At 53.4% G+C, this 18,998-nt stretch overlaps 1 protein-coding gene across 1 annotated transcript; it reads right to left on the reverse strand.

The window, feature by feature from the left end:
* Positions 1 to 8,691: 8,691 nt before the first annotated feature.
* CCL17 (C-C motif chemokine ligand 17) lies at positions 8,692 to 11,009 on the reverse strand. The gene is made up of 3 exons (XM_032854393.1): positions 10,880 to 11,009; positions 9,657 to 9,774; positions 8,692 to 9,036 (listed from the first exon to the last, which is right to left on the reverse strand). The coding sequence occupies exons 1-3, from the start codon at positions 10,947 to 10,949 to the stop codon at positions 8,925 to 8,927; spliced, it is 300 nt and encodes a 99-aa protein (XP_032710284.1). The 5' UTR covers positions 10,950 to 11,009; the 3' UTR covers positions 8,692 to 8,924.
* Positions 11,010 to 18,998: the final 7,989 nt, after the last annotated feature.

Raw genomic sequence — 18,998 nt, forward strand, 5'->3', positions numbered from 1 at the left:
TTGTGGCAAGGGGCGTGTGTGTGTGTGTGTGTGCGCGCGCATGTGCGTGAGGTCTGACACAGCCATCTGACTGCAGCTTGGACCACAAAACTTCCTTTGTTGAAGAGACTTGGTGTCACCCCAGTGGGGTCAGTCCTAACTTTAGGGTCAGGGCCTCGCTTCATCTACTTAAGAGACCAGGGTGATAAGGATTTAAAGGAAAGCAGGACAGAAATCTGAAACAATAAATCTCTCTGACCAGGAGACCTCTCGTTCTCTTTGTTTCTCACTCACATAGACGGGAACTGATTTCGCCAAATAGTTGGAGAGTTTGTATGGATTTAAGAGACCAGGATGGGCAGGGGTGGGGGGCTGCTGGCTGGCTCAGTCAGTAGAACATGTGTCTCTCGATCTCAGGGTCCTGAACTTGAGCCCCATGTCGGGCATAAAGATGACTTAAAAATAAGAGAGACCAGGACTGGTATATTTTACCAATAAGTGGAAGTGAATGCTCATTGGTATTTGCCCTTGAAACTTGGCTTGATTCTCTAAGTCTGCTTTTGCTTATCCTGGCCCCTGCTGGTGGGCTTTCTGGGTGTGGCTGAGTTCTTTTTGACCTCCAAGCCCCTGTGGTAGGCAGGGTTCCAAGATGACGCCAATCCCCAACCCCTTGTGTCATCCCCTGCCCCTGAGTGAGACACCGACTCCCCTCATGAGCACGACAGGACATCACTGCTGGGATAGGGTTACATCGTATGGCAAAAGTAAAAGGATTTGGCAGATGTAATTCAAGTCCCTAATGGGCTTCAGTTCAAAGGGAGCTTACCCTGAGTGGGCTGCCCTAATCAGGTGATCCTTTAAAAGAACCAGAGAACCAAGAGTTTCTTCTGCTGGGTCTAAAGCTACCATGTGGAGAAAAGGTCCTAGAGGGGCCCCTGGAGCTGAGAGCAGCCCCTGTCAGCCAGCCAGGAGAAGGGGCCCTCAGCCCTGCAGCTGGGGAGACCCTGGGCAAGAGCCCAGCCTCACAACGTCTGGAGTCCTGAGCCACAGAATCTTCAAGGGTAAATGTGTATGGTTTTAAGTCCCTAAATCTGTGGTAATCGGTGATGCCACAAGAGCAAACAAATTCAGCCCCAGACTACATTTCACATTTACAGATACTTATAACCAGTATTTACTGAGAATGGCTGGGATGCTGTTCGTTGCCTCCATTGCAGTCGCCAAAGTGAAGGACAAAAATCTCTAACTTTCAGGTTGAGGACAGGAAATTCTGAACCGAAGAGCTTCTTGGGTTGGGTACAGCAGAGCCTGGGGCAACTGCCACCAGCCCTTGCTGACCTGATTCTTGGTCTGCCTTCCTGTCGCTGTTGGCAAGAAGGATGACACTAGGTCCTGTCTGCTACACTTGGCATAGTTAAAGGTCCCTTGTTGGCAGCTGCTGGGCCACCCCCATGAGGGCTCAGAGCTGGGCCAGCAAGCTGGAGAGAGGTCTTGCCAATCAGCAGCACACACCTGTCCTCGGAGCTCGGCACAGCGAGCAGACACCGGCGGGGATCGCTAGTCACACCTTGTGACTTTGGAAGGCAGCACTTCTGAAGGAGGTTTTAGAGCCAAAAACAGACTCAGATATCACTGACTGCAACCTCGGTTTACATCTGAGAACACTGGGTGGGACAGAAAGTGACCTGCCACCAGCCGAGGACCTTTAAAGCTGCCAGTGCCTGATGCCCCTGGGTGTTCTGGGTCAGTCATGAGTCTTGAGATGGTGCTGGGAAATCATTTTTTTTTTTTGTAAACCCTGTAAGGTCTTTTGCTTAGAACTTCCTTCTCTCCCTGAAGTCACTCTAAAGCACAAAGAGGGAAGGACAGTGGAGCAAACCACACCTTCCTTGGTTGTCACGGGCTTCCAGAGTGCTGGGAGAGAGTGGGGCCGAAGGAAGAATCCCACAGAGAAGCCTCATGAGCAGGAAGCACGGGCTGTTGAGCAGAAGAGGGGTTTTGCTTTGTGACCATCCTACAGGCACCCGTCTGTTGTATGGGGAGGAAGGAGGGGCTACACACGGAACCCTTACCAAGAATCCATGAAGGTGCGCCCAGTTGAGGCCATTGGTTTGGACAGTTACGCCCTAGCGTGTCAGTTTCAACTCTGCTCGTAGGTTAGCATCCCTTGGGTGGCTTCAAAAAACCAACAAAACACCTATGTTTGGGACCCCTCCTTGCCAAAGACCAAACAAGTCAATCTTTTCAAATCGGGCTAAGGGTGTCAGCGTCTTTGCAAAGCTTTCCCAGGTACTCATTTCTAAAGTGCCTCCAGGATTGAGAATCCCTGCCCTAGAAAAGTTCTTTTCCGCATGCACCAGAAGACAAGCTCAAAAGTGGTCAAAGCAGCACTAACTGTAACAGCAAGAACCTGGAAATGGTCCAAATGGCCTTTAACAAGAGGACGGATGAACGAGTCATGTCATTGCACAGTGGAAAGTGGCGTGCTGGGGTGCCTGGGTGGCTCAGTGGGTTAAGGCCTCTGCCTTCGGCTCAGGTCATGATTCCAGAGTCCTGGGATCAAGCCCCGCATCGGGCTCTCTGCTCAGCAGGGAGTCGGCTTCCTCCTCTCTCTCTGCCTGCTTCTCTGCCTAGTTGTGATCTCTGTCTCTCAAACAAATAAATAAAATCTTAAAAAAAAAAAAAAAAGTGGCGTGCTGTGGCCATGCATGTCAGCATGGAGGGTCTCCCACGACAGCCACAAGAGCAAGTCACGGGAGAGCATGTGTACACAGTGTCACCCCTCCCATAGAGCACAAGGTTTGAAAACACACAAGATGCATCAATGGGAGGGATGTATATTATATATACTGTGTATACACACACATATGTGACAAACAAGAGGAAATCAAGGAGAATGATACAATTCAGCCACATTATTGTCTCTGGAGGTTGATGGAAAGATGACATTCTATAAAGAGAGGAAATGGGGCTTCTAAGCAGAAGGAAGTTTCTGTTTATTGAGCTGGCTGGTAATTATTCTATTATCGGTTTATATACCTTACATATATATTACCTACTTTTGTATTTATAAGAAATTTCATTTAAAAAAAACTAGGAAGGGTTGCCTGGGTGGCTCAGTTAGTTAGGTGACCCACTTGGTTTCGGCTCAGGTCATGATCTCAGGGTTGAGCCCCTGATCGAGCCCCACATCAGGCTCTGAGCTGGGCCTGGAGTCTGCTTAAGATTCTCTCTCTCTCTGTGCCCCTCCCCCCACCTCTCTCTAAAAAACAAAAACAAAAAAAAACCCCAAAACAGAAACAAAAAAAATAGGAAAACCCACACATAAAACCCTGGGGTTTAAGGAAAATGCCTGCCAGCCCAGAACACAGTCCTGCACCTCTCTAATGCGAACCTCCAGGAAATATTTGGCACAGTTAAAATTCCTTTCAAAATTGTAAACGTAGAACCAATGCTAACCTTAATCACAAAGCAGATGAATATTATCCGTGACCAAAAGAACTTGCTGCAGGTCACACATGGATGGAATACAGTGCAGACATAAGAGTGCAAGGCGATGATTGACAAGGCTTAAAGAGGGAGGGATTCCTGCGGCAGTCCCCGAAATGTCAGAGCTCAGGCAAGACTCAAAGAAACATAAAACCACGGAGGGGAAGCAGCCATGGGGAGGAGCGCTAGGAAGAATGGAGAGCGCTAAAAACAGGGTCAGTGAGGACAGGAATAAGAGAACTAACCAAAACGAAATGGACATGAAGAGAGAAGGATTAGGAGACAAGAATAAGTCACAGAAGGTAAAAGAAACACAGTATCTCAGAATCATCTCGTGAAAGAGACAATTCCAAAAAGTTTCCAGAAAGCAAGAGTAGATCTCTATGTTGAAGGCAAAAGTAGTACAGAATGTTCAAGTCTGAAAATAATGGCTTTCTGGGGTGCCTGGACGGCTCAGTTAGTGGAGCTGCAGACACTTGATTTTGGCTCAGGTCCTGATCTCAGGGTCCTGAGATCAAGCCCCATCCAACAGGCTCCATGCTCAGCAGGGAGTCTGCCACATTTTCTCTCCCTCTCTCTTCTCTCTCTCTTTCTCTGCCCCCCCCCACTTGTGCTCACCACAATCAACCAATCAATCAAAATCTTTTTTTAAAAAGTATGTTTTCTTAGCTGTGGTGCCTGGACCTGTGCAGGCCGAGTCCCCTTACCTCTGAAACAAGGTGACACTCTCCGTAAATAAGTGCAGTGAAGATTTTTGTGGTCTCGAAAAGTTGCTGGCTTGTGCTTGTGTTATCTTCTCAGTTCCCTCAGTCTGTCCTTGCTTCCGTGGCTGTCCCGTCACAGTGACAGACCTGGCGGGCAATGGGGGAGAGCGATGGGGACAGCGCAGCTCTCTCTCCTCTCGCTGGACAGCGAGCTACAGACCCAAGTCTCCGCTGGGCCCTTGGCGGCCTCACTTCCAGGTGGTGCAGGTGTGGACTGAGCACGGCTCACACCGCCCACCGGCTGCTCCCATGAAATCCACACCACCCCCCCACCCCGCCCCGCCACCCCCAACAACCTGGAAGCTGCGTGAGGCTCTGCGGGGCTCCAAGGCTCTAAGCCCCTCCCTTTCTCCCTTCTCCCCTGTTGACCATCACTCAAACATTTTTTCTTGTACATTACCACGGTTTTCAAATAGTTAGATATACTGGAATACAGGTGGATTCATTGTTTTCATTAAAATCAACTCTACTCTTTAATACATGAAGGGTTACAGCTGCTTATGCCTTTCCTTCCCCCCTCCGCCCTCCCCAGAGGGGTGCTCTCACCTGAAGCTGATGCCCAGTACACCCTCTCCTCTTCTATAGTGTTTCTCTGCAGAAAAGAGCTTATGTGATGCTTGTCCCCCCCACCGCTTTTTTCTGAGGTCAAATTGACATAACATAAAATGAGCCTTTTTAATGGGAACAATAGTACGTCAGCAATGTTGTGCAACTCTCACTTTTGTCTAGTTCCAAATGTTTCCATCACCCCCAAAGGCGGCCCTGAACCTGTCCAGGAGCTGGGCTTTCTCCCCCATCTCCCCCGGCATCGCGCAATGCCCATCTGCAGTCTGTCTCTGGAGACTTGCCTATTCTGGGTGTTTGGTATGAATGGAAGCATACAGTGTGTGACCTTCTGTGTGTGGCTTCTCTGTGTATTTTCAAAGTTCATCCACTTGTAACACGTGTTAGTACTCACTCCTTTTTATGGCTGAATAATATTCCATTGTACTCACAAGCCACTATGTATCCATTCATCCCCCGGTGGACATAGGGGCTACTTCCGTCTTGGCTTCCATCTTGGCTGTGGAGGATTGAGCTGCTATGATCACGGGCGTGTGTGCACTGAGCATGCCTCCCCCCCCTTTTTTTAAATTTATTTATTTGACAGAGAGAGAAGTCATAAGTAGGCAGAGCAGTAGGCCGAGAGAGAGGGGAAAGCAGGCTCCCTGCTGAGCAGAGAGCCCGATGCAGGGCTCGATCCCAGGACCCTGAGACCATGATCTGAGCCCGAAGGCAGAGGCTTAACCCACTGAGCCACCCAGGTGCCCCATCCCCCCCTTTTCTTTAATGACCAAAAAGTTTTATTATAGAACTATCAAACACTTCAGTCTAAGGGGGGAAGGGATGAGCAAGGGCTAACACCTAATAAATGAGGGAAACCTATTTGTTACATATGTGAGAGATAAGTAATTAGTCTTGATCAATAGGCAGGTTTACAAATCAATAAAATGTCAGTTCAATTAGGAGGAAACTGCAGGTTTTCTCAGACTCTGATCCCCTGCAGGCAATGTGGGAGCAGAAAAGCAGCAAACTGAGCCCTCATTCTCTTGACAGGACACATCCTCAAGCCGCTCAGAGAAGGGTCCGATTTCATCATTTTAGGGAGAAACGGGCCCAGGAAGATGGAGTGATTGTGCCAAGACCCCACAGCCAGTCAGGGGCAGAGCAGATACAGGGCAAGTCCCTGACCCCCATGTTAAAATGTACCTGTGGGGTTTTAGTTTACGGAAGGGACGTTGACAGAGAGGTCAGTGCTAGTCTAACTGCTGACATTTCCCAAGAGAAGGGGCCATGGGCCATCACTCAGGGCAGAAGAAAAGGGAGGAGAAAGCACAGAGGCCAAAGCTTTTATTGGGGTCCCCATGGGAAAAGCACGGGGCTGGGGGGAGCAGGAGAAGCTCCTGAGGGTTAGCCAGTGTGAATAATTCCGAAAGGCTTTGGGCAGGGGGCTATCCCTAGTGGTCTGGTCCCCGCCACGGGTGATCTGGGGCAGGGGACAGAGTGGTCTGCGGTGTGAACTACAGAAAGGGGGCGTTTAGGGCAATGAGCTCCAGGTTGCTTGGAGAGTTTGTCGTGTGACTTTTGCGTGCCTTCCAAAGCTGGAACGTAGGGGAGGTGTAACTAGCTTTAGCCATGACTTCGGGCCTGTGATGACTGGAGGCCAAACAGGAATTACGGAATCTAAGAAGACACAGAGAGAGGAGCCCCGGCGTGGTGCTCCAGGCGCTGGCCACCGCCCGGCTGGAACACGGGGCACTGTACATCCCAGCAGCGTTTTTGCTTCTTCGTCTTCATCCAGCTAACCCCGGGCAGAGTGTTGGTGGTGCCTGTGCCTCTGCTCTCCTAGAAGGAGGGCTGGCCAGCTGCAGACACCCTCACCCTGGGCCCCTAAGCAGCTACCGTCGGAAGTGGGTAACCGGGTCCCTGGGACGCTTCGGAGGAGGCTGGAGGGCCTCTGCGCTCAGGCTTATCTTTATGGGGGCGCCCTCTGGTGGCCAAGCGCAGAGCAACTCAGTTCTTGGCCACTTAGAGGCCAAGCTGGAAGCCCTTAATCAGGGTGTCTGCTCCTCCGGGATTTTCTCCGTTCGTGCTCCTCGTGAAGTTCAGCCCGGGGCTGGTTGATCAAGATGTGTAAATCGCATGCCCACTATGCGCAAAACACGCCCCCCCCTTATAAATAAGTCATGTACTGACTTGCCTGACCCAAATACCAGTGCCTGTGAGCTCACTGGCGCGACCAACGTGCAGTAAGTATAGTAAAGGGGGCAGTGTGGTAGAGGTGAGGCTGAGGCCGGAGGGGGTACTTGGCAGAGGGTCAGTGCAACCAAGCTGAGCCCCGAAGGGGGACTGGATTTCAGTCGAAAAAGGGGATGCCCCTTCCAGGTGGAAGGGACAATGTGATGCCAGCACCCCCACTGTTCTCTGTTCTCTGGTCACTGATAGGTCCTCTTTTGTGCCAGTCAGGGGAGTCCCCAAGTCACCGTTCCTTCAGATGGCTCCCTTTCAGGGGGACATGGTGGCTGATCCCATCTCCTGCATCTTGTCCCCTCCCCAATCCTGATGTTAAACATCCTCACAGTTCCCCACGAACCTCCACTCCTCTGAGCTTACAGATGGGCCTCTGAGGAAGATTTCACTCAAAGAGGTTTTGCTTCTTTTAAAATGCTATGCACATTGGATGAAATGCGTGTCCTCTTGGGTGTCTTTAAGCTCCAAACTGCAAGAGTGAGGGATCTGGGCCCCTGCCCTTGTTCTCCTTTGCTGTCACAGGGGCTCCTTCTTGCTTCCCTCTATTTGGAAATCATCTTCCCTCCAATCCCCACCCCGCCCCCACACAATGGATCCTGAAGAACTCAGACCCCGGCTGCCCACAGGATTCTGCGTCCAAGGCAGTTATTGGAGGGATACGCCTCGGGTTCAGAGCCGGGGAAGAGCCCAGCTGCGATCCAGGAGACCCTGGGGTCACAGAGAAGCCAGTTCATTATCATCAGCTTCATTATTATTATTGTTTGTCCTGTTTTATTCCTGCTTCTACTCTAAGTGAGCTTGGGTCTGTCATCTGGCCTGTAATAAGATGACTGGCCACAAGGGGGCAACAGGAGGCAAAACTTTACCTGAAAATTACTCCTAATTGCAGCCTTCCCAGACTCTGAATTACAGAATCCTAGGAAGACAAGGATCCCCACCCCGCCCCCCCGCGTTGTCCCCAGACTGTGTCCCAGAGAAGCCACAAGGCCATGGCTGATAAGAAGAGTGAGATAGAACTAGAATCCAAAAACCCTGCTTCCCCCACACCCAGCACACTATGGCTCAGGCCCTGAGGGGGGCTTGCTCAGAGGGGTCTGGGAGGAGGGAGTCCGTAAACTCCCCGTCCCCCATCCGTCTTCGGACTTAGGCTGTGGGGTGCTCAGGGTGGTTCATGGAGCTCCCGTCTAACGGAGGAGCCAGGACTGACATACCCACACAGCAGTCATCTGGGAAAACAACCCCATCACAGCGGGCTGCCCTACAGTCCCTAAGAGCAGGAGGAATCAGAGCAGGAGAGACAGCCCGATGGGCAGCTTCTTGGGGAAGGCCTCCTGGAGGCTGGACTCATCCCACAGACACCCTCAGCTCCCCGGCCGGGACCTCTCTCACCAGGACCTTCTCTCGCCCCTCACATGTGTTCTGCAGTGAGTTCTGCAGCCTCAGTTTCCCTTTCTGGCCTGGACAGGACATGACAGGACCAGATGTTCTTCCACTGTGACAGGCTGGGTGGGCAGAACATGCTGACCCAGACTAAGGTATGAAGAGAGAGACTTTATTTTTTTTTAATTTTTAAAAAGATTATGTTTATTTACTTGAGAGAGTGAACACGAGCAGAGGGAGAGGGAGAAGCAGGCTCCCCACTGAGCAGGGAGCTCAATATGGGGCTCGATCCCAAGACCCTGGGATTATGACCAGAGCCGAAGGCAGATGCTTAACCAACTGAGCTACCCAGGTCCCCACGAAAAGAGAGACTTGAATCTGGGCTCTTTCTGCTATGATTCCAGGCTAGAAAAGGAAGCAGGGGTCCCCTTTGTCCGTCTAGGGCCTCCCCTGGACTCAGAAAGCTCGGGGCTAGTGTAGTGAACACTGAAGCTGGAGGTCTCCAAATGGTCCCGGCAGAAATCAGGATTGCTGGAGCCCAGGGTTGTGCATGCGTTTTAAATATCTGACTGCCTTCTTCACCCTGGTGTCCTTGGGGTCCGAACAGATGGGCTTGTCCTGGACACTTATAAGCCTACACGAGAGGGAGAGGGAGAAAGTCGTCAGTGGGTGTCAGGGCAAGAAGGACTTCCACAGCCCGGGGATCAGCCTTGCTCTGTAGCGACCAGGCCCCCGAGGCCCCCAAGAGAAGCAAGAAGTTGCCTGAAGTCACACAGCACCTCGGTGACAGATCCGGGACATCAAGTTTGTCGGCAGTGACTCTTGACTCCCAACGCTCCTGACAGTCCCTCCCGGGGAGCCAGGACATTCCGCCCCTCACTTCAGCTGGCTCACTCCCACCGAAAACCTAGAAACTAGGGGTGCCCAGGAGGCGCCCGGCTCAGGTCCAAGCCGTGGGAAGTGACCACAGTGGCCTCTGAGGGCCAGTGTGCCGGGGGGCTGCCCTGTCTCTCGGGGCTTCTGGTTCCCCATCAATTAGAGAAGAGGTCAAACCTCACAGCCCGAGGCCTTTGGGGTCTCACAGGGTGGGGTGCAGAAACCGCCAGGAGGAGCAGGGCTGGGGTGGGAAGGGGGCCATGAAGGCTCCACTCTTTCCTCTCCCCAGTGCCCCTTCTGCAGCCCTAGGGGCTGCCTTCTCCCAGACTCCTAGGAGCAAAGGTGGTGGGGGAGGGGAAGGGGGCTGGGCACACTTACACGATGGCTTCCTTGGGACACTCCTTTGAGGTCCTGTACCAGGCTTTGAGCCTTCTGAGAGGAATGGCTCCTTTGAAGTACTCTAGGCAGCACTCCCGGCCCACATTAGTCCCTCGCGCTATGGAGAAAGGAGGCAGGAGTAGGTACGTCTGTGAGTGTCCGTGTGTGTGTGTGTGTGTGCGCGTGCGTGCGCATGTGTGTATGGACACATTTGTGTGTGTGAGGTCTCTCTGTGTGCTCTTGGGGGCCCTGAGTGTGTGTACATGCGTGCACACGTATATTGGTGCATATGCGTGCACATGTATATTGGTGTGCGTGTAGGCGCGGCTGTGTGTGTCTGCATGTGTGTGCCTCTGTGTGTGCACACACTCAAATGCCAGCCAGGGAACCACCCAAGAATGTCCTCTGGGCCAGGCTCTGGGCTGAGCCTCTGCCTGCAGGAGCTCGTTCAGCCCTCACAGTGCACCCAGAGGCAGGCTCCGCCACTACCGTATTTCACCCATGATTACACGGGAGCCCTGGGCGCGAGGACACTTTCCTGGGCCTCAGCTTCCTTCTCTTGCACAAGAAAAAAGTATCCAGCACTTGTAAATAGGCCAGCTGGTGATGCGTGGCTTTAATCAATGCCACGGCTAGAGTGTTTTCTAAGAAGCCCCCAGGGTATGACTAACTGGGTTGGACTAACTCAGAGAGCTAACCCGACCTGCGTTTTGCAGAAGTGAGAGCCACAGGTGAAGGCTGGGGAGCCGTGGCCGAGCGGGGCGCTAGCCAGCTGTGTTCCCACATCGGCCGCCTTTCTCTTCCAGCTGCGGATAGACATCCCTCTATTTACGTGCTCCGGGAACCAGCGCTCCTGCCGGCATGCTGATGCCCTTGGTGTCAAGAAAGACCCGGGAGCAAAACACACGCTAACCAGTGCTTCCGAGAATAGGTCATTTTCCACTGTCAAAACCCAACCAAGGTCACTGCCTCTCAGTCACTGCAGAGAGAGAAGGGCCAGCACTTTGCTCCTCACTGAGCCAATCCCAAGCTCTGGGGTGGCATCTTCCCCACACCCCCCTCCTCCTCATCTTCATGCCTCCCTCAAAATCCTACTGCTGCCAGCCTCCCCCGTCCCTAGAGGAATCACCGGGCTGTCCCTAATGCATGAATAGCGGTCACTGCAGCTGTGATCTTGGTGCCCTGCCCCCTCCTGTCCCAGGCCACCTTTCCTTGGCTCTCACCTGCATGCACGACCTGCAGAGAAGCCCCCAGGAGGAGCGTGACCAGGAGCAGTGTCTTCAAGGGGGTCATGGTGCTGCGAGCCCAGGAGAGGACCTGTGAGTGTGGGTCCTTCTGCTCAGGGGGAGGCGAGGATGGAAGCCAAGCATGGAGGTGACCTATTTAACCTCTTTGGGGATCTGCCCCACCTCCTGCCGCCTCCCCCATACATCCTTCCCTACACCCGTGGAGTCTGAAGATTTTGAGATGATTCAGCACAAGTCCAGTCCTGGAATGTTTGTGGCTTTCCAGAGAATAGGCACTCCGTTGGGGACAGAGGTGGTGTGTGTGTGTCCGGGGGCCATGACAGTGACACACTTCTCCTTTCACAGGGACATTTCTTAGTTCCTCTATTAGAAGAACAGAAGAGCCTCCCCTACAGGGGCTTAGCCTCTGCCCCGAGGCCATGAGCCTCCTTCATGCACCGTGTCTTGTATGGGTGGGTGGGGGGGTGGCGGACAGCCGGGTGGGAGTCAGTGGGGCTGCCTAGCCTGGGTCTGGATGGGCTCCTGGGCTCCTGGCAGGCCTCCTGGGTTTGGGGGTGTCAGCAGGCTGCATAGGCATGGGGGCATCTTCCCGGGGGTACCCCAGCTCCACTCATTCTGAGAAAGGCCTGAGGCCCAGACGACTTCGGTTGTGGGTGCTTCCCCAAGCTGGGCCCTGAACCACAGGAGACCAGAGCCTGGCAGGTTTTAATCATCATTTAGTCCAAATTGGCCCCCTGTAGATTGGGAAGCCTAGCTCCCCAACATGGGGTCCCTCACCCCGGGCTGCAGAATGGAAGGCAAGGACCTGCAAGGGCCCAATCTGCCATGACACGTGGTCAGGTTCCAGTGTGAGCCCTGAACAGACTTTCCATGCACCATGGGCCACAGCATCCCTGCCTCGGGCCCCTCCCCAGCCACCAGAGAAAACGGCCAACAGTCTGCTTCGGGTTCCCCTGGGCCAAGTGGCAGGAGCCCCTTCCTGGGAGGAGAGTCCTGGGCCCACTTCCAGGTGGTAACATCTCAGCAGGGTGACCCCAAGCCCCGCTCTGCTCTGTTCCTGAGTGACCAGGAGCTCAGATGACACCTGGGCCCACACCATGGGACACACGTGTTCCCCTCTCCACAGCCGGCTCTGTGTCAGCCTGACACCACTGTGGCATCTTATTAGCAAGGATGATAACGGCAGCAGGTACTGTCGTGGAAACCCAACCCATGGAGGGGGAGGGGCGGTGCTCGCTACCACCTTGCCAGTCCTCGCAGGGCATCTGGGAGAAGAAGCTATGCATTGGACAGGGGCGCTGGAGGGCAAGACCGTGCTCCTCCTCCTCCCCTTGCCCCCACCCCAGGGCCACCTTGGCAGGCTGGTGCCACTTTGCATCCTGGTCGGGGAGGGCTGGGGCACGCCTGGTCCATGGCAGGATGTCTCCTGAGCAGGGTCCTCTGTCGTCACCTTGTTGTGTGACTTTGGGCAGCTCACAGACCCTCTCTGGGCCTCACATCATCACCCATCAAGGGACGTCTGGACCGTCCCAGGGGCCCCACCAAAACAGCCAATCCAAGCCAACTGGGGTCCTCTCAGTGGATCTCACACCAGCTTTCCTCTGCTTCTCAGGGTCACATCGCCCACTCCTCAAGCCACCACCCGGGGGGTTCTTTGTCCCCAGCTTGTCTGGCTGGGCCCTTCTTCCTGTCTCTGGGACAGGCTGTAATTTGCACATGCAGCAGGGGTCCTCCTGCCTGTCCTCATCTTTGGCACCAGCTTCCTGCACAAGGTGGGGACAACCTCCACTCCAAACAGAGGCGCACCGAGCAGGCTCCATCCTGAGGAGTCAGAGGAGGCCAGCCTGGACTGGGGAAGGGATGCTGGTGCCCTCGGTGAGCCCCCCTGGGAGAGGGCCACTTTGACCTGGAGAAGAGCCTGGGCTCGGAGGAAATGCAAACACCCCGAGGTGCTTGGGGAGGGCCTGGGTCCCGGGAGGGGCAGAGGTGGTCTCTGCCGATGCTGCCCCTCGTGGGTGGAATGTCTCCTGACTCTCTCATCCTCATGCCCTCCGCCCAGTGGCTTCTCCACCAGCCACAGGGGTCACGGAATGCTCTCTTATGCTGGACAAGAGGGGACTGTAAGGATGATGATTAGCAACTTTACTAACAGCCAGACTGCCCGGCCCCTACCGCTGGGGAAAGTCCCTGACGGGGGTTTGAGTCCCCCTTGTTCTGCTGCAGCCTCAGAACTTTTCTCCAGAAGGACCCAAATTCCCCTGTCCCTTCTAGGGAATTGGTTGTGACAGCAAGAGCAGAAGGTTCTGGTCTAGCTCTGGGCTGGTGCGGGATGCCTGGCAAGGGAGGGAACAGAGGAGCAAACATGCTGTGCCCAGGGCTGTGGTGGGAGAGGAACAGGGCCCAACCCCGACATAGGTATGTGCACGTGAGATAAAGGGCTGTCAGACCTAGAGCAGGGAGAGGTTCCTTCTGGCTGAGAGACCTTGGAAGGCTTCCTGGAGGTGGTGGCCAGGAATGGGTCCTTGTGACTGGGAGGATTCACACCAAGAGAAGGAGTGGTGGGAACTTCACAGAAGGGAAGCGCTTAGCATGGGCACAGAGGAGGGAATGTGCAGATAAATGAGAGAAGCAGGGGCACCTGGGTGGCTCAGAGGGTTAAGCCTCTGCCTTCAGCTCAGGTCATGATCTCAGGGTCCTGGGATCGAGCCCCGCATCGGGCTCTCTGCTCAGCGGGGAGCCTGCTTCCCCTCTCTCTCTGCCTGCTGCTCTGCCTACTTGTGATCTCTCTCTGTGTCAAATAAATAAATAAAACCTTTAAAAAAAATGAGAGAAGCAGTGCAGAACTCTGGTGGGGGACACGGTTCTGATGTGACAGGGAGACTGTAAACTCCGTGAGGACAGGGACACATCTGTCACCATGTGTGTCCCTAGCATCTGCACACTGTGGAGCTTTCCATGAGGCTTGACCAAGACAGGGGACGGGACGAAGGACAAGGACAAGGAGCCCCAATCTGGGAAGAAGCACTGGAGTGCAGAGCCCACCTCTCCACCTCTCTTTGGAGGCAACACAGACCAGGGACATTTTTGAGGTGGTTTCCTTGCCAGGGGTTAACTGGTTCATTCCTCCTCAGGTCTCCCAGCTATGAAATGGGTTCCCAGGGACCTTCCAGATGGGATGTCCTGAGACTATGAGTCTGGGACTATGCTAAGGGCCTCAAGAGACCTTTACGGTGCTGTGCAGACTCTAGAGCTCAGAGGTCGGGCTGGGAAATCAGGAATGCTCCCTGGAGGAGGCAGTGGTGAGGCAGAGTTCTACAGAGGGCAACAGAGGAGAGGGTGGCCAGAGGAAGGGCAAGGTCACGGGTGGGAAAATAGGCCAGATGCAGGCCTAGTAGGACCATGGAGTTAAAGGGGAATTGGACCAGAGTGGGAGAGAGAGGTTGAGTGACTGCTTGTTTCAACACCTCTGACTCAAGCTGACCAGATATGCCATCCACGCAGCGGTCACCCTTGCTGCCCCGGGGCCAAGACCACAGCCGTGGGGAGTCCCTTAAGCACTAGAGAAGATCAACATTCCCCCCACCATTGCTTGGAGCGGGTCTGCCAACCAGATTCTGGGTACCTCGCCCTGAAAGAAAGGGAGGAATTTCTTCTGCCCTACCTCTGGCTCTGTTGTGGGCTGGGGCAGAATCAGCGATGCTGTTGTCACAACCCCAAGAACTTAGCCCTAAGCCATGGAACTGCACATGACAGTCATCCCTGAGGTGGCAGCCCACGTCAGCTGAGGCTCCAGGAGGAGAAGGACTTGCTGGGAGCATCCCAGTGAAGTTCTAGCATTTTGTCCACAGAAATCTGTCCTCTGACAGCTGAAGCTAGACTTGTCTTATCCTACCCATGGTGGCTAAGATGTGAAGGTCCCAGATGTTATCTGCAGCCCCCAATCCCAAAATACATCCCACTGCCCTGTCCCGAGGGCTGATGGGCTCACTGATGGGTCAGCCTTCCCTGAGACGTCGTCAGTCTGCTTGAGTCCAGGGGTCAGTAAAACAGGGGTATCCTTACCATGGGCTTTCCGTCCCCTCCCCTGGTCAATGGGAAAGACTTGTTCAGCAGGCCGCCTGCATGTGTCTTGAACCAATCCCCTTGTCACCATCCACATGGCCAACCATCTCCATCTCCCTGCTGGACCCCAGCCCCACGCTCATCTCCCAGCCCCCAGCCTTGTCACTCCAATCTACCCTCCTCTCTAAAGCCCCGAGGTCTTTCCAAAACACAAATCTGAGCAAGGCTCTCCCCTCCCTCAAAAATACTTCCATACTTCCCCATCATCCTTAGGATGAAGTCCAGATTCTCATTGACCATTCCAGCCTCAACTTCTGCCTCTAGCCCCACCATCTATCTCCTTTCTTTATTCTAACCACATGGACCTTCTTTCAGTTCCTTGAAAATGCCAGGCTCTTTGTATAGTTCTTCCCCCTGTCTGGAACTCTCTCTCCTGCTCCCCCACAGCCCACTTCCTTCCACTCCTACCCTCCTCAGATCACAGCTTAAACCCTCACTTCCTTCCTTCAGGCCTCACCTTCCTCTGTGTCCTCACAGGTCCCTGGCTTCCCTCTCCTGCTCTCATCACATTACACTGCGATCACTGATTTGTTTGCGGGGTCTTACATGGAAGACTGTGAACTACTTGAAAACAGGATTTCTTCTGTGTTCCAAATTGCAGCTCTAGGACTTAGCACCCAGTAGGTCCTCAATAAAATATGTTTATTGAATGGGTAAGTGGTGGATGGTTGGATGGATGGATGGGTGGGTGAATGAATGAGTGGATGATGGATGAAGGATGGGTAAATGGATGGATGGGTGGATGGATGGATGGACAGATGGATAGTTGGATGGATTGATGGATGGATGGATGGACACATGGGTGGACACATGGATGGATGGATGAATATGCATATGAATGAACGGATGGATGGATGGACACTTACTAATTTCTGAACTACAGCGTGGGCACAGCTTACATTCTAACCCAGGGCCTCCTTCACTCCAGAACAAATTATTTTTGTCAAGTGTGTCTCACCATGTCTCAGTGTCATGAGACACACCTGAATTCTCCTGTCATGAATGAGGCAGAAGAGTCCAACCAAGGCACTCATTGACTCTTGCCCCATCTAGTTTATAACCTCCTTGTGGGTTGTGGCCATTTCCTGCCTTCCATCAAACCTCGATTTCTTTGACTGTGGCTTTGCTCTCATTCCGTCTTCATCCCAGGAGGTTCTCCTTCTCTCAGTTCCACCCCCACCTCCTAGCTCTTTGTGTTCTCCCTTCCCATGGCGCCCTTCCCTCTGCTGACCACATGAGCTAGGGTCTCTGCTTCTGTAAAACCCTCTTTGACCCACTCCCTCAACACACTGTCCTTCTATTTCTCCTTTTATTCATGACCAAACTTCTCCAGCGTGTGGTCTGCACCTCCCACTACCATTTCCTCTCTGTTCGTGGGTGATTTAATTCTTAGTGCTATGGCCCTCACATTCTGGGGAAGCCACTTTGTCGGTGCCTCTCAGCCACCCATGGCCACTCTCTGAACTTCCCATCCCCTCACAAAGGGCAGTATGGGACAGTGGTTACCCACAGATGCTCTGAAAGCATTCTCCACAGCCCTAGGTCCCAGTCCCTCTTCCACGGGTTCCTTACTGTGTGACCACGAACAACTCTATGATCCTCACTGTCCTCATTGGAAAAATGGGCTTGTTGATGGATGCTCCTTCCTGACATTGCTGGGAAAATTAACTAAGATGATACGGGAAAACTTTCTGGTCTCCAGCTGGGTTGATGATCTCCTTGTCATCACTAGGAACCTTTTCTCTTTGTGACATTCCTTCCCATGGGGATTTGGGAGAGGGTTCTTCCCTGAGCCTTCTGTGGGTTCCTTTTCTTGGTAACATTTCCAAGCTCTCACCCCGGGGCTGGGCAGGGTTCTCAGCAATTACCCCTATTAGTTTACTTTGTTCTCACAATAACCCAAGGAGATAAGAATTATTATTGTCTACATTTTACAGATGAGGAAACTGGGGACCAACCACAGTGGTTAAGAAACTGGTCCGAGGGTCCACAAGGCTGGCAAGTGGCTGAAGCGTGCATGGGGCTCTGTCCTAGGTTTTTGGTTTTTTTTTTTTAAGATTTTATTTATTTATTTGACAGACAGAGATCACAAGTAGGCAGAGAGGCAAGCAGAGAGAGAAGAGGAAGCAAGCTCCCCGCGGAGCAGAGAGCCCGATGTGGGGCTCGATCCCAGGACCCTGGGAACATGACCTGAGCCAAAGGCAGAGGCTTTAACCCACTGAGCCAACCAGGCGCCCCTAGGGTTTGTTTTTGTCTCAAGCAACCCTCTCTCCCTTCTTTGACCTTGAGGTCAATGCTTCCTAAATCTCTCTCTCCAGCCTCTTTGGACCTCGCCCCATCCTCTGGCCTCCTCTTCAGCCTAGCCATTCTGGACTGTGGGCTCTTAAGAAGCAGAAATCTGTCCTTTTGTGGTCCGCTCAGTTCAAGAAAAGAAAGGCAGCACCAAGTTCCTCTCAACCAACTTCCCCCACACCCCCCCCTTTTTTTTTGGTTCAGGCTGGCATCATTCTCCACCTCCCATCTGCCCCTCTGGTCTGAAATTATACCCTTGACTCATCTCTCACCTGTAGGCCCCATGGTGCATCAGGCAGAGACGCTGCCCAGCAATGTCTTCAGGGGGCACTCAGCGTCTTGTCCCCCTCCTCATTCCCACTGGCTGGGAACCAGAATCCTTCCCATCCGGACGGTATTGACAACTTCCAGACCTATTTCCTCCTCTCTGGTCCTTCTGCATGCCTACCTCGGATGGGTCTTTCTCAAGGGCTGCTCTGACTACGTACAGCCTAAAAGAACCATCAGTGGTTCCCTAGTCCCTGAACCCTCCACTCAAAACTCTTCTGGCCAGTCTTTAAGCCCTATCATCCCTCCAGATCAGTCTCACCTTGAGGATCGTGGTGCTCAGGTTCTGGGAACGTTGAAGGGTGCCCTCACTGGGCGACTTGGTTTGCTATGTCCTCCTCTTTTCCGGATCACCCACCTCCCTGAGCCAAATTATACCCACTTCTCATATAGTACATGCTATCAAAGATTAAACAGGGGAGGGTCCCTAGGGAAGGGAGGGGCTAGGAGCTATGACACTTGGTCGGGTAACCCGGGTTTGAATTCAGCTCTGCCATCAATCAGTTGTGTGATGTGGAGCAAGTGACTTCTCTCCGAGCCTCAGTCTCCCCACCTGCAAAATGGAAATAATAACAGTAAAGTAGGTGAGCAGGTTTTGGTTCACATCCACCGCCTTCGGGCATATATCTGGCAAATAGTACCGTGTTCCCGACTTTAAATATCATCTATATGCCAAAGACTCCTAAATTTTTCTTGCAAGCTCCAGACTTGTATGTCAGCTGCCTCCTGAACATGACGAGCCAGCGTCTCAGAACCCCCAAGTCCAAAGCCGACTTCCCGATTCCCATCCGCCCCCACACATGCTCCCCCCACCCCCGCCCCCTTTCTTCCCCAGCCCTTCCTTCCCTGTTACTTGGACCAGAAACCTGGGCACCATCCTGACGCCTCTTCCTCTCCCCCCACTCCTTGCCACCATCTGTCAGCCCCTCTCCTGGCTCCACTTCAGAATCCCTCTGGAGCCCACCATCCCGCCCCTGGATCCCGACATCGGCTCCTGGCAGAGTCCCTGCCTCCATCCTTGCGGGATATGCTCTATTCTCAGCACAGTCACCAGGGGAATGTGAACCTCCTGCGCTCACGCCCCGCCGGACTCTGCCCTACACCCTGGAGGAAAGGCCAAAGACCCTGGAGCAGCCTCGAGGCCCCGCCTGGCTTAGGGCGCTGTGGCCTTGGGGAGCCTCCACCGTGCCCGACGTCCTCCATCCCGAGGACGCCCCACAGACCGTTCTTTTGGCCTGGAATATTCTTTCCCCAGATACATGCATGACTCACTCCTTCACCTCCTTCCTTCTCTGCTTAAATGTCACCTTTCAGTGAAGCCTACCCTATTTAAAAACGCAGCCCACCTCACCTC

Source organism: Lontra canadensis, unplaced genomic scaffold (assembly GCF_010015895.1).
Source record: "Lontra canadensis isolate GAN:19392208 unplaced genomic scaffold, GSC_riverotter_1.0 scaffold8, whole genome shotgun sequence".
NCBI classification, from domain to species: Eukaryota; Metazoa; Chordata; class Mammalia; order Carnivora; family Mustelidae; genus Lontra; species Lontra canadensis.

What these genes read in the sequence shown, in the direction of transcription:
- CCL17 (XM_032854393.1), bottom strand. Translation starts at nt 10,949, where the DNA reads ATGACCCCCTTGAAGACACTGCTCCTGGTCACGCTCCTCCTGGGGGCT. An exon ending in TCTGCAGGTCGTGCATGCAG is followed by an intron (nt 9,775 to 10,879) that starts GTGAGAGCCAAG and finishes CTTTCTCCATAG; the next exon opens with CGCGAGGGACTAATGTGGGC. An exon ending in TGTCCCAAGGAAGCCATCGT is followed by an intron (nt 9,037 to 9,656) that starts GTAAGTGTGCCC and finishes CCTCTCGTGTAG; the next exon opens with GCTTATAAGTGTCCAGGACA.